The sequence below is a fragment of the Astyanax mexicanus genome, chromosome 4 (assembly GCF_023375975.1).
Source record: "Astyanax mexicanus isolate ESR-SI-001 chromosome 4, AstMex3_surface, whole genome shotgun sequence".
NCBI lineage: Eukaryota > Metazoa > Chordata > Actinopteri > Characiformes > Acestrorhamphidae > Astyanax > Astyanax mexicanus.
In genome coordinates this window covers 53,997,741-54,010,784 of record NC_064411.1, presented here as the reverse complement: position 1 = coordinate 54,010,784, position 13,044 = coordinate 53,997,741, and the positions used below count along the sequence as shown (strand labels likewise).

Genomic DNA, 13,044 nt, shown 5'->3' with positions numbered 1-13,044 from the left:
ATTATTAACCAATTATCTTTACCAAACTATGTTAAATAAAGGTTTAGTATTAAGGCTGTTTTAAAATAGTTTTTAATTTTCGAACTTTAAAATTTGTAGTTTTTGTAGCGAATGCAACCAAAAAGATATACGTTTATTCAATGTTTTTATATGGGTGGTTGTATTAAACTTTACTTACATTAAATATAAATATTTCTATTCATATATGAACTTTTTAAAACCTTAAAAAAAAACTTTGATTTAAAAAGAATTTCAACATTAACTGATGATCCCTATGAGGAAATGTTAAATAAAAGCTGTTTTACTTTTGTTTTTTCTTTTCCCACTTTAAAAGTTGTAGTTTTAGTTAATGCAACCAAAAAGATTATTAAATCTTAACATTAACCGATGATCTCTATGAGGAAATATTAAATAAAGGTTGTTTTAAGATTATTTTAAGGTTGTTTTTTAATTTTCCAACTTTAAAAGTTGTAGTTTTAGTTAATGCAACCAAAAAGATTGTTCAATTGCAACATTAACCCATGATCTCTATGAGGAAATGTTAAATAAAGGTTGTTTTAAGGCTGTTTTAAGATAATTGTAAGATAATAATAGTTGTAGTTTTAGTTAATGCAACAACAAAAAACAAACGTTTATTCAATGTCCCTTGCTTTTCTAACAGAGGAGTTAATCAGAGTACTTTATCAGTTCTATTTGAACAAGTGCATACAAATATGTAACAAAAGGCTGAATTTAGGGCATGCTAGTTTTTCATTGATCAGTAAGAGGTTACTGAAACTGTGATGAATGAGTGAAATATAATCCAGGAACACAATAAATCAAGATAAACCCGGCTATTATTCTGGTTTTGTGCCTCGGAGACACAAGAGGCCTCGTTTTTCCATCCACGTGTCCCCGCTAGCTTCCGCTAAGCATTAGCTAACGCTCGGTCCATTATCATATCACATTACCACAGGTTTCCAATAACATATACAGTATAAATCACTCTAATCCTTCACTGCCCCCCTACACAACTCACTTAATCTCTAAATCAATGCTTTATTACCTAACAAAGAGCTCCCAATTAGGCTACAGGCTAGCATAGGATTAGCATCACATCAAAAACCATAGTCATTTTCTCTAAAAACTCACTTTAATGACTTTTTAATAACATTCTTCACAATCTTCACCTCTTGGTCTCTTCTATTCTGGCTAAAACTGAACGTGATGTTTTTACATTAGTTAAAATTAAATGTATTGTTTATTAGAGTTCATGGCTAAGTTTACGCTAGCTCAAATAATAGCAAAAAAAAAAAACACAAACCTCTGGGTTGTGCATTTTAAAACCTTTAAAAAAAGAAAGTCAACACACATTTTTCACAGTTTCTCAGGGCTGGGTAAAAGCAGACTACATAGCACCCTAGGATTATGTATTTTTAGAAGTAGTAAAAAAGTAATCAAGATTCAGTACATTTATAGATAAACTGTGATTACTTGTTTTAAGAGATCAAAAAGCAGAAAACTACAAAAAAGAAGGTTGCTATGACAATCTGATGTAAATATATTACATATTAGAAGACTGCTACTTTGAAATAACGAAAAAAAAATATTGTTAGCATTAGCATTAGCATTATTACTATTACAAAGCCTTTATAGACCTCATAAACTACCAGCAAGGTTACTGTTTTATTATATGGACCATGTTGAAGACAAATAGATCAAAATTTCTGGTAAAATCGATCTTTGTCAACCAGCGTGATTGGGCATAATCAAAATCAAAGGAAATATATACTTCCAAACATAAATAAATTATTAAAATAATAAAAGAAATTGAGCTAATTCAATTTAAAACTTTAAAATTATTATACCAAAATTGTCAGGTAATCATTTTTTTTTAATTATTAGATCAATTGCTTTGCACAATAAGTCTATTTAGAATTTTTTGATGGTTAAGTGAATAAAACTGGTTTGGATTTAGTTTTTTTTAGTTCTAAAATATACAGTAAACTATAATATTAGAGCCTATAAAATTGAGGCCAGGCAGCTAATCATAATATATGATCTATTTTAGCCTAGGGGGGAGTGACTAAACACTGACGCACCCAGTATGCAAATTAAAAATGGCAATCGATTAAACTTATTATCATTATAACTGGACGTTCAATTAACTAAGTAGAGTTTTGAAGTTAAATATATCCATTTTTGCTCGAAACTGTGGGAAATTGTGAGTTTACAGAGTATATTTTCTATATTTTTTGCTTAGAACAGCTTTTCAACCTACTTAACCATTAAAGACCAGCTTAATCCATTTGAAAAACAACTTGTATGATGTGGTCTTGAAACAGTAGACTTATCTGGTAACTATGCACCTTTTCCATGATTCTTCTAAGCGTTAAAGTATAAAAATATGGAAGAACTATTCAATAAGAATAACAATTCCTTCAATCTGAAATGCCTCAATATACAATTCTGATTAAAAGTTTTTTAACATCCCCTTTATAGATACAGCTCTGGAAAAAAATTAAGAGAGAACTTCAGTTTCTGAATCAGTTTCTCTGATTTTGCTATTTATAGGTTTATGTTTGAGTAAAATGAACATTGTTGTTTTATTCTATAAACTACAGACAACATTTCTCCCAAATTCCAAATAAAAATATTGTCATTTAGAGCATTTATTTACAGAAAATGAGAAACGGTTGACATAACAAAACCCCTGTTTTTTAATCACAGTTTTAAATTACGCATCTTGGCATCATGTTCTCTTCCTCCACCAGTCTTACACACTGCTTTTGGATAACTTTATGCTGCTTTACTCCTGGTGCAAAAATTCAAGCAGTTCAGTTTGGTGGTTTGATGGCTTGTGATCATCCATCTTCCTCTTATATTATATTCCAGAGGATTTTAATTTGGTAAAATCAAAGAAACCTGTTATGTTTAAGTGGTCTCTTTTTTCCAGAGCTGTATATATGTAAAACAAAAATCCAGTGAACTTAAATAGCACAAAAGTTAGCAGCAAACGGCTAGGGCTTTTAGAAAAAAAAAAAATGCTGAATGCTGTTGGTGTGGCACAGTGGATAACACCACCATCTGCTTGTGAGCTACCACATCATGTAGGAGACTGGGGTTCAGTTCCAGGTCTGGGTAACTATGCTGGGCAAGACCAATAAGAAACACTACATTGCCTCAACTCTGTAATAGAAATAACCCTGTAAGTCGCTCTGGATAAGAGCGTCACCTAAACGCCGAAAATTAATAAACTGCTTTTTAGGAAACAAGCCATTTAGGCTTTCATCATGATTACTAGAAAGTATTTCTTTTAGAAAAATTACAGATGAAGCCATAGAGCAGTGAGTACTGTTTCCTACACCTTCAAATAAAGACTTTTGGAAACACTTGGAAAAAAACTGCTACAGGAAGAGTCACGTCGGGCTGACCCACATGGAAACATCAGCTTTAGCCTTTAGCTGAGATTAACATGATTAAGAACTGAGTCTCAGTTTCAGCCACAGGAGTACCAAACAATTAGGGATGTTCTAAAACTTTTTACCGGTAGTGTATATTCGGCAGTGGTGTACAGTGAGGCCCTTCTAACCCTTCAGAGAAAGGGTGACAATAGGTGCATGTAAATCATTACATAATATTTAATCAGGAAATATATATATATATATATATATTATAGTTATTGTAAACTATAAGTATATATTTTATAAATTAACTAAAATAAAAAACAGCAACTAATTTAAAGCATTAGTCTGTGTTTTTCAGTTGCTACAGGACTCTTATCTGACTGACAGCTGTTTTGACCAATCAAAACTGCTGTACTTGTAGGAAAATCAAGCATTGCATTGATTTTGTAGTTTGTAGCTGTTGTATTTTTGGGCTGTTAATGTGCATTAAGCTCATATAGCTAATTAAGTCGAGACAAAGAATATGTAGTTCTAATATAAATCTATGTGTGGAGGGGGTAGGTGGGTGTTGCAGAAGGGGTACCCACTATATTAACTGCACGCCACTGATTTTCGGCAATATCTACCACAAAACGACAAGTTCAGATTTTAAAACAATGTCTAGAGCGACTACTCTTGACCACAGATCCAAGTAAACCAGAAGTTGTGATCTATAAGAGGTACTGATATGTAGTTTCCTATAGAGTGTTTGTGTATGTGTACAGTATGTGCCTAAGAAGATGATCATATATGTATATCTAAAGGAAATATCTAAGGACCCACAGTTTCTGGAGTAGGAGTGGGCGCATCAGGCAGTTCACCCCAAGAGTATACCCCTTTCAAAGGCAGAATCATGTCTCGGGAAAACGGTTCGTCGCAGCTGTCTGGGTAAAGCAGGAAGCCTGAGAAAGTGCTAGAGGACTCGCTGCTGGTAAACATACCGTTATTAGCCGTGTCCTTCACCTGGAGCCACACTTCGTCACCCATGTTTAGATGCAGGATCACCTGCTGGGCGGCTAGTCCCAGGTTGACCATTTCTGTGCTTTTTACAATGGGCAAGAAGTTATGGAACAAACCCACTTTAAGTACCTTGGTGAAGACTACCAAATGGTAGCTGAAGACATAGGTGCCATTGACAGGGGCCTTGTAGACACCTCTATCAGGGTCAAAGTGAAACTGCAAATTGTACATAACGCCGGTGAAGGGAATTGGCAAATCTGGCACTGGGTAAATGTTTTCCAGTCTTGCTGAGAAAGCCGACTGGATGGCAGGAGAGCAAGGACCAGGCGGACCTATTATTCCTTCATCTCCTTTGTCACCTTTTTGACCATCTACTCCTGCAAGACCAGTGGGACCAACATCCCCTTGGTCACCTTTCATCCCTAAAGGCCCCTGAATTCCCTCGGCACCTTTCTCCCCATCCTTGCAGTTGCACAAACCCTGATCTCCTTGGTCTCCTTTCTGTCCATTTAGACCTGGCTTTCCCGGGGCGCCATCTGCACCAGGGTCCCCCTTCTGGCCTGCAGGCCCAGAGATTCCTGCGGTCCCTGGAAGACCTCTCGGACCGACAATTCCCGGCAAACCGGCTACTCCCGGAGGCCCGGAAGTAGCTTGACACGAGGCAGGGCACTGCCCAGGTTCGCCCTGAGGCCCTTGGTCGCCTCGCTTTCCATCGGCACCCATGTCCCCTTTATCACCTGAAGCACAAAGTTCAGCCAAAACAAGATTAAACTTTTTTGCTGTCTATACAAAACTATACAAAATGTGCCTATAAAAATGGGAATCATATTGACTATACCTTTTGTTCCACGTTCTCCCTTCAGTCCCAATAAACCCACCGGACCCTGCTGTCCTTTCGCACCTTCGTCACCTTTCTCGCCTTTTAAAAGAAGTGGAAATAAAGCCCAACTGTCTAAAAACATGCCAGACATTTGCAACCAATTGAACCAAGTCGAAACTCTCAATTACCCACTGTAAAATCTGACGAGTTAAGTAAACGGTTCCTCAAACAACTTGAGCATAAATTATTTTCTAAAATGAGTGTGAATTATGCACATACTCATTGTTATATAGAATTGAGTAAATTTTGTATTTTGGACTTATGTGCACTAATGTGTAAACCCTAATAAGTTACGTCTACTCAGATGATTTGAGATCATTCGTTGTCTCAAATGAATTTTCTGAGTTTTCCAATCTCACCTTGTTTTTTTATTAATTGTAATCTTGTGTGGAGTTGAACAAACATTCATTCTCAAAATCATTAATTCACATAAATGAGCTGTAGAGTGAACAGTACTGAGAGCACAGCCAACACAGAGCCAACTGCAGCTCGGAAAATGATGCTTGCTCTTACAACCTAAAACAACACTGAGGCCAACCAAGCATTTAATCAGAATATATGAGCTACTGTACAAGTTTATCTAAGGTAATCGGGGGGAATCACTACACACTGATGGTGAGTGTTGATCAGAAACTGTTGGACACACCCAGTATGCAAATAGATTGTGCCAGAAGCCAATGGAAAAGAAGCTGTTAATGGCAACAAACGACTAAACTCAGTTACTTTAAGTTGCTTCAACTCAAAGATCTCAGTTTACATGTATATACTAGTTGTGCCCACTCATTAAAATGAAGTATGTCTGACTTAACAGAAATTCCTTATATCTTAATGCAACTTAAATTCACTGTATTTATAAGAACTTCCTATCAAACAGCTTCAACTTGTTTTATTTGTGGAAACCGATTGCCTTAAAGCAGGGGTGTCCAAACTTTTTTTGTTGGGGGCCAGAAGGAGAAATATTTTTGAAGTCACAGACCACAGACTTTTTGACTCTTTGGCCCGTTTTTCTGCGCTAGAAATGCGCACCCTCTCTGTTTTAGACTCTTTGCCCCGTTTTTCTGCGCTAGAAATGCGCACTCTCTCCGCTTTTAGACTCTTTGTCCCGTTTCTCTGCGCTAGAAATGCGCACCCTCTCTACTTTTAGACTCTTTGGCCCGTTTCTCTGTGCTAGAAATGTGCACCCTCTCTACTTTTAGACACTTTTACCCCGTTTGTCTGCGCTAGAAAACTCAAATCAAACACTTGAAACAAACAACATATCATTTTTGAGTTAGTTTGACGTTATCAGCATAAGTGATGACAAGTCTGTAATATTTAAGATTTGTTAACTTAATTAGTTCAGTAAGAAATGCAGTTAGGTTTTACAGTGCGATTGATAGATTTGTGGACAGTTGGTTGGCGGCACTTACCCTTGACTCCTTGGCGGCCTGTGAAACCTGGAGGTCCTTGGTAACCGGTAACACCTCTTCTTCCTGGACTGCCAGGTGGACCTAGCGCGAAGGGATATCAAATAAAATGCCTCAGAAGCGGTTGGCAGCTGCAGTGCTTTGACCAGGTTCCTAATAGTTAGGAACTAGTAGAAATTTGCCAGATTGCTTGCAACAAGGAAAGAGCATGATAATGTAAACCTACATTAAAAAAATAATCTGGTAGACAACGAACCTGTCAATCCCCTGTCTCCTTTGTCCCCCTTTGGACCCTTGGTACCTCCTTTGCACAGGGTGCAGGTGCAGAACCACGGCACCTGGTCCGCAGTCGGTGGTATCGGTGCTTCTAGGATCATGTTGCAGTACGCCAAGTCCGGCGAATCGGCACTGGGGGATCCTTGAGTGTCATTAACGCCTGTAAGCGTCCGAGAGCTGCCGGAACTTTTGGTTAGTGAGTAGATGTCGGATGGAGGAGGAACCGGTGGCAGCTGGAAGTCAGCGAATGACATTGGGGCTCCGCCACGATTCTGCGGAGTGCCACCTTTGGACATGGGGTAGTTATCGTATGCTGGGAACTGGTTGGAATTCGGAAGCCCAAATGACCTCTGGATATCTTCCGGAGGAATGGGGCTGTCGCGTGAACCTGGTGGTGGAGGTGTATAGATCCCTGTACTCCCTTTGCTAGCTATCATCATGCCTGATGAAAGGGATAAGGAGGCCAGCAAGCCAATGGATGCCCATATCATCTTTGGCACCTGGGATCCAAGAAGGTTGGGAAAAGTCAAAAGAATAGAAAGATAATCAAGAACTGTTTACTGGAGAGCAAAGCAATATACATGCACTTGACTAGTGGACATTGATATAGGAGATATCATTAAGTAGTAGTCTTAGTCAATTTCCCACTGGTTCTACTGGTTTCAGATGGTTTAAGCTCTTGACTTAGGGTATTGGGTATGTTTTATTTAATGTTGGTCAACCAGTAAGGTCAATCAATTGTAGACCAGCTAAACCATCAAACTGAAACAAACCTAAAAACACCACCTTAACCAACTTGACCAATTTTAGGTGACCATGCTGTTTTTGAACTAATATAATGACACAGTCATTAATAATGTCCAAACAATTAACATTTAAGGTTCATATTTATTAAAAAAGAAAGGGTCTAGATGCAAATTCATGACCTGTCAAAGGTTTAAGGTGTTCTCACATGCAATTTAATACTATAATTTAATAAATTTGTCAATCTGATTGATTCTCTAAAAGAAACCAAAAATAACCATACTTACCATTTCCATGTAGTCTTGAGCCATGCTCTGGAATGAATGCTGTAAAAATTGAAAAAAGTGAATGGTGCATTCAGTGCAGGGACCAATTTATATGGCCTGCTTAGTTCCCAAAAAAACTTGTCATTCCCAACCTGACTGCTTCCCTATTGGTCTGTAGACAAAGTGGATACATGGCTACATATGATATCCTGTTGTGTTTAACACACAATAAACCAGGGCTTCTACCGTCAAGAGCTTGTTGGCATTCGGCGACGCGCTGTGAACAATGAAAGGAAAATAATGGTTGGCCAATAAATGCACTCACCTGTTCTCATCTATTCCCTGCTCGTCTCTTTGGTTTCAGGTGGCCTGGAAACTGAGCCCTATGAGGTTACTGCTGTTGTAAAAATCAATTGGTGACCTATTTCATCCTCCGGGGATCTGACAAGTCTTTATACTTCCTTAAACTATCAGTCATTTTTACTTATTGGACTCGATTTTACATGTGGAAGTTCTACACCAAATGTTGATGAAGTTGATGGATGGAATGGAGGTGTCCTTGGAAAGCATTATTCCCTCTCCTACAATTCTAGGGAATTTGTTTAACAAAGGAAATACTGATCTTTTTGATGGAATACTTTTGTAAAAGTATAAGTGTAAAAGATCCCATGGCTTTGTGCATTTGGTGCAAAAACTTGGAACCTCACAAATTCCAGAAACAAAAATACTTAGGAAAGTGCTTGCACTCCTCAGAACTGCTTGGGCCCTTCAGATGTGCTTGGGTCCCTCAGATCTTCTTAGACCTCTCAGAGGTGCTTGGACCCCTGAGAATTGCTTGGGCACCTAAGAATTGTTTGGATCCCTAAAAGACATGGTTGAACCCCTCAGAATTGCTTAGACCCCTAAGAATTGTTTGAAATCGTCAGAATTTCTTGGACTCCTAATACTTGGTTGAACCCATCAGAAGTGCTTGGAGACCTTAGAATTGTTCAAAATCTTCAGAAATGCTTGGATCCCTCAGAATAGTTTGAACCTCTCAGAATTGCTTGGAACCCATAGATTTGCTTGGACCCCTCAGAAGTGCTTAGACCCCTAAGAATTGTTTGAAATCTTCAGAATTGCTTGGACCCCTTAGAACTGTTTGGACCCCTTAGAAGTGCTTGGATCCCTTAGAACTGTTTGAAATCTTCAGAATTGCTTGGACCCCTTAGAACTGCTTAAACCCCTCAGAAGTGCTTGGACCCCTTAGAACTGTTTGGACCCCTTAGAATTGCTTGGACCCCTTAGAACTGCTTGGACACCTAAGAGATACTTGGACTCCTATTACTTTTTTGAACCCCTCAGAACTGCTTAGGCTCATCAGAATTGTTGGGCCCCTAAGAATAGCTTGAACCCCTCAGATGTGCTTGGATCCCTAAGAATAGCTTGGATCCCTTAGAATTGCTTGGAATTGCATGGATCCCACAGAAGTGCTTGAGTCCCTAAGAGATGCTTGAACTCCTATGACATGTTCAAACTCCTCAGAAGTGCTTGGACCCCTCAGAAGTGCTTGGACCTCTCAGATTTGCCTGGACCCCTAAGAATTGTTTGAAATCTTCAGAATTTCTTTGACCCCTAAGACTTGGTTGAACCCCTCAGAAGTGCTTAGACACCTGAGAATTATTTTGAAATCTTCAGAATTGCTTGGACTATTCAGGCTTTTATGGACCCCTAAGAATTGCTTGGGCCCCTAAGAATTGCTTGGCCCCTAAAGAATTGTTCAAAATCTTCAGATTTGCTTGGACCTCTAAGACTTGGTTGAACCCCTCAGAATTGCTTGGACTCCTAAGAATTTTTACGAAATCTTCAGAATTTCTTGGACCCCTCAGACTTTTATGGACCCCTAAGAATTGCTGGAACCCCTCAAAATTGCTTTGGCCCATAAGAATTGTTCAAAATCATCAGAATTGATTGGACCCCTCAGAATAGCTTGCTTGGACCCTTCAGACTTTTATGGACCCCTAAGAATTGCTTGGGCCCCTAAGAATTATTTAAAATCTTCAGAATTTCTTGGACCCCTAAGATTTGGTTGACACCCTCAGATATGTTTGGACCCCTAAAAAGAGCTTGGACCCCTAAGACTTGCTTGAACCACTCAGAAGTGCTTAGACACTAAGATTTTTTTATGAAATCTTCAGAATTGCTTGGACCCCTCAGACTTTTATGGACCCCTCAGAACTGCTTAAACCCCTCAGAACTGTTCAAAATGTTCAGAAGTGCTTGAACCCCTTGAGTTATGCCTCCAGTCAAGGTTCTCAGAGCCAGCAGGTCAATGCTGAAGGCATCCTGGGGCCGACCACACCTCGTTTTCTCCCCGTTTGGCCGTGCAACGTGAGTCCTCACTATTCATCCAGACTCATAATGAATCAAAGAGTACATCTGAAACCCTAACCGTCAAAACAAGGCCTAGTGACAAAAACGCCACAATAAAGGATGAATGACTAGCCCTAATATTCGTCCTCGTTTCCACACATTCAGACACAAACGTGTCCTCGATTGGCATGTTCCTACAATACACACCTGTGGCTTCTCTTGTTTTGTCTTGTCTTGTCTTGTCTTGTCTTGTCGTGTCTTGTCGTGTCTTGTCTTGTCTTGTCTTGTCTTGGCTCATGTGTCTGGGGTTTCCAATTTAAAGGTGATTTAGATGCCCTGCATACCAGTTATATGTCAAATACGTAAGTGAGTATAGATGGAATTCTACCTTAAATGAAAAGAAAAATGCAATAAATCTTATCAAGTGAAGTTATCTCATTTCTAGGCACAAAAGTGTATTGTTTTCTTTCTAAGAATTTGTGTCGTACCAAATCACAACTCACATCTTTTCACTGGCTCTTGCCCTCGACTTAATTTGCATAATGGGCGTATCCTTGTGTCACTGATGCTTACTGTCAATGTGTAGTCATTCCCCCCAGGCTTTTTTTTCCATAGAAATACAGTGCATGTATAGTTATGTAATATTTGAGTGCCTGGTGTCAATTTTGTAGGCTGTAAGAGTTAGTTAACCATTTAAAGTGACCCAAAATGACCCAAAACCTGGAAAAGCATCACAGAAAAAAAGAATTAAGAAGGTTAGTGATGTCAGCGGTTCACAGATTTGATGCAGTTAATGCAAGTGAAGCATTTGCAACTAAATATTAAAGGAGAAATCTGGTGAGAAATGGACTTTGGGTGTATTAAAACTTGATAAAAAGTGCTTACCTTTGTTGAATAGCCCCGCTCTGCTCTCCTGCAGCTTTCCAAGATCCAGTATTTTGTGCACTTTGCCCAAACAGGCAGGTGATATGGGGCATATTTTTGCGTCTGCAGATAAATTGCATTTTACACCGTTATTTAGGCTCAAAGTAGCTCCACACCTCATTGGTAGAATCTGTATAGCTCTGATATTTAAAACGAGGCATTTATTTTACACTGCATCTATCAGACTTTCTCATATTATACAGCATTCTGCCCCCTGCACTCCCCACTCAACTCATTCCTTACCTGCACTTACTCATAGCTATACTGTCACATACTGACTACTTCCACACTATCCGCATATCTACATCTGTGCATATCTGTTCTGTGCAATATTTGTCTATAGTGTAAGTTATCATGTTTATTGTAATTAAGTGTATTGTAAATAGTGTTTATACTGTAAGTTATCTGTATGTCCTATTTTTATATATTTTATATTATTTTATTACTCTCTTGTAAATATTATTCTTTGCGCATTGGTGGGAATCTGCACCCAAGTTTTTCACTCACATGTACACCTGTACTCTGTGACGTGACAATAAAAAATCTTGAATCTTGAATCTTGAATCTTAGAGCTTTATAACTGCACAAGAAGCTTATTAAAAGCCACTGTTTACATCCCATAGCGTAGGTAAATCTGCAGGCGCCGCCATCTTAGAATTTAAGTCAAAATAAGTCAACAGTCGAGAACGAGATTGAATAGTAAAACTTTTTGAGCAATGTTTATGTGTTTATGTAATTTGTTGCTGGTTCTTTGCATCCTAATATTGACAATAATTTTTTTTATATAATCTTTTTTTTTCCAGTAATTCTCTTCTTTCTTCTGTGTATGTTTGTATATGTGTATCTATAAATAAACACAAATAAATAAATAAATAAATAAAAATAAAGCAGTGGTGATTCAGAATTTAAAAAAAAAATCAAAGAAAATAAAAATCTCCCAAAAAGTGACCAGATTATTTTAGCAACAGCTGTAATTAATGCATGCATTCATGCAGCTATTCTACCTATTCATTCTCGTGCTCGGCGGTTGATTTATTGTGACTTTAATTTTAAGATAGCAACGCCTGGAGATTTATCTACACTATGGGATGTAAACAGTGTTTTTAATAAACTTCTTGTGCATTTTTTAAGTTATAAATGCCTCGTTTTAAATGTCAGGGCTCTCCGGATTCTACCAATGAGGTGTGGAGCTACTTTTTGGAGCTACTTCCTTGTCTTGTCCCTTGTCAGCCTCCATGCTCTTTCCATTCCTTTGTTTGTATTCAAAGCCATGTGCTCAGAGCACATGGCTCTCCCCTTGTCTCCGCCCATGTCTTTAGTGCTCCCACCTGTTTCAATTTGTAGCTCCGCCCCCCAATCAGTGATCCCAGGTGTTTCCCATTTCCATTGTGTGTATTTAAGCCCCTGTGTTTGAGCATGTGGTTGTCTGGTCTATCAATACTTTTGGAGGGACCAGACTATTTAACTCTACAGCTGTGTTACAGAATAAAAGCAACAAAAGACGAGAAACAGGAAATCTGTATCAGATCTCAGTGTGTTGCAGATTGTGGGTGTTGATTTCTGTTATACACGTTGTTTTACACAAAATACACAATTCCTCCTTCCTCTTTTTCTTTCTCTCGTTCACTGATACACCACTCGAGTAGAAAACTAGTTTTTATTCATTCAAACTTAAAGAAAAAACATTTTTTGAACCTTTCCATACATTACAAAGGCATGGCTGAAGATATACAGTACCTTCTTACACTCTGTGAAGCATTTAGGTGCTTTTATCTGAGGCTGGTAACTCTAATGCAACAGAGGGAACTCTG

At 38.3% G+C, this 13,044-nt stretch overlaps 1 protein-coding gene across 1 annotated transcript; it reads right to left on the bottom strand.

Moving 5' to 3' along the window:
• Positions 1-2,444: 2,444 nt before the first annotated feature.
• On the bottom strand, positions 2,445-8,059 carry LOC103025038 (inner ear-specific collagen-like). Its single transcript, XM_007240668.4, has 5 exons — positions 7,979-8,059; positions 6,928-7,447; positions 6,675-6,755; positions 5,224-5,304; positions 2,445-5,122 (listed from the first exon to the last, which is right to left on the bottom strand). Exons 1-5 carry the CDS (start codon positions 8,000-8,002, stop codon positions 4,197-4,199), a joined length of 1,632 nt encoding a protein of 543 aa, XP_007240730.2. The 5' UTR covers positions 8,003-8,059; the 3' UTR covers positions 2,445-4,196.
• Positions 8,060-13,044: the final 4,985 nt, after the last annotated feature.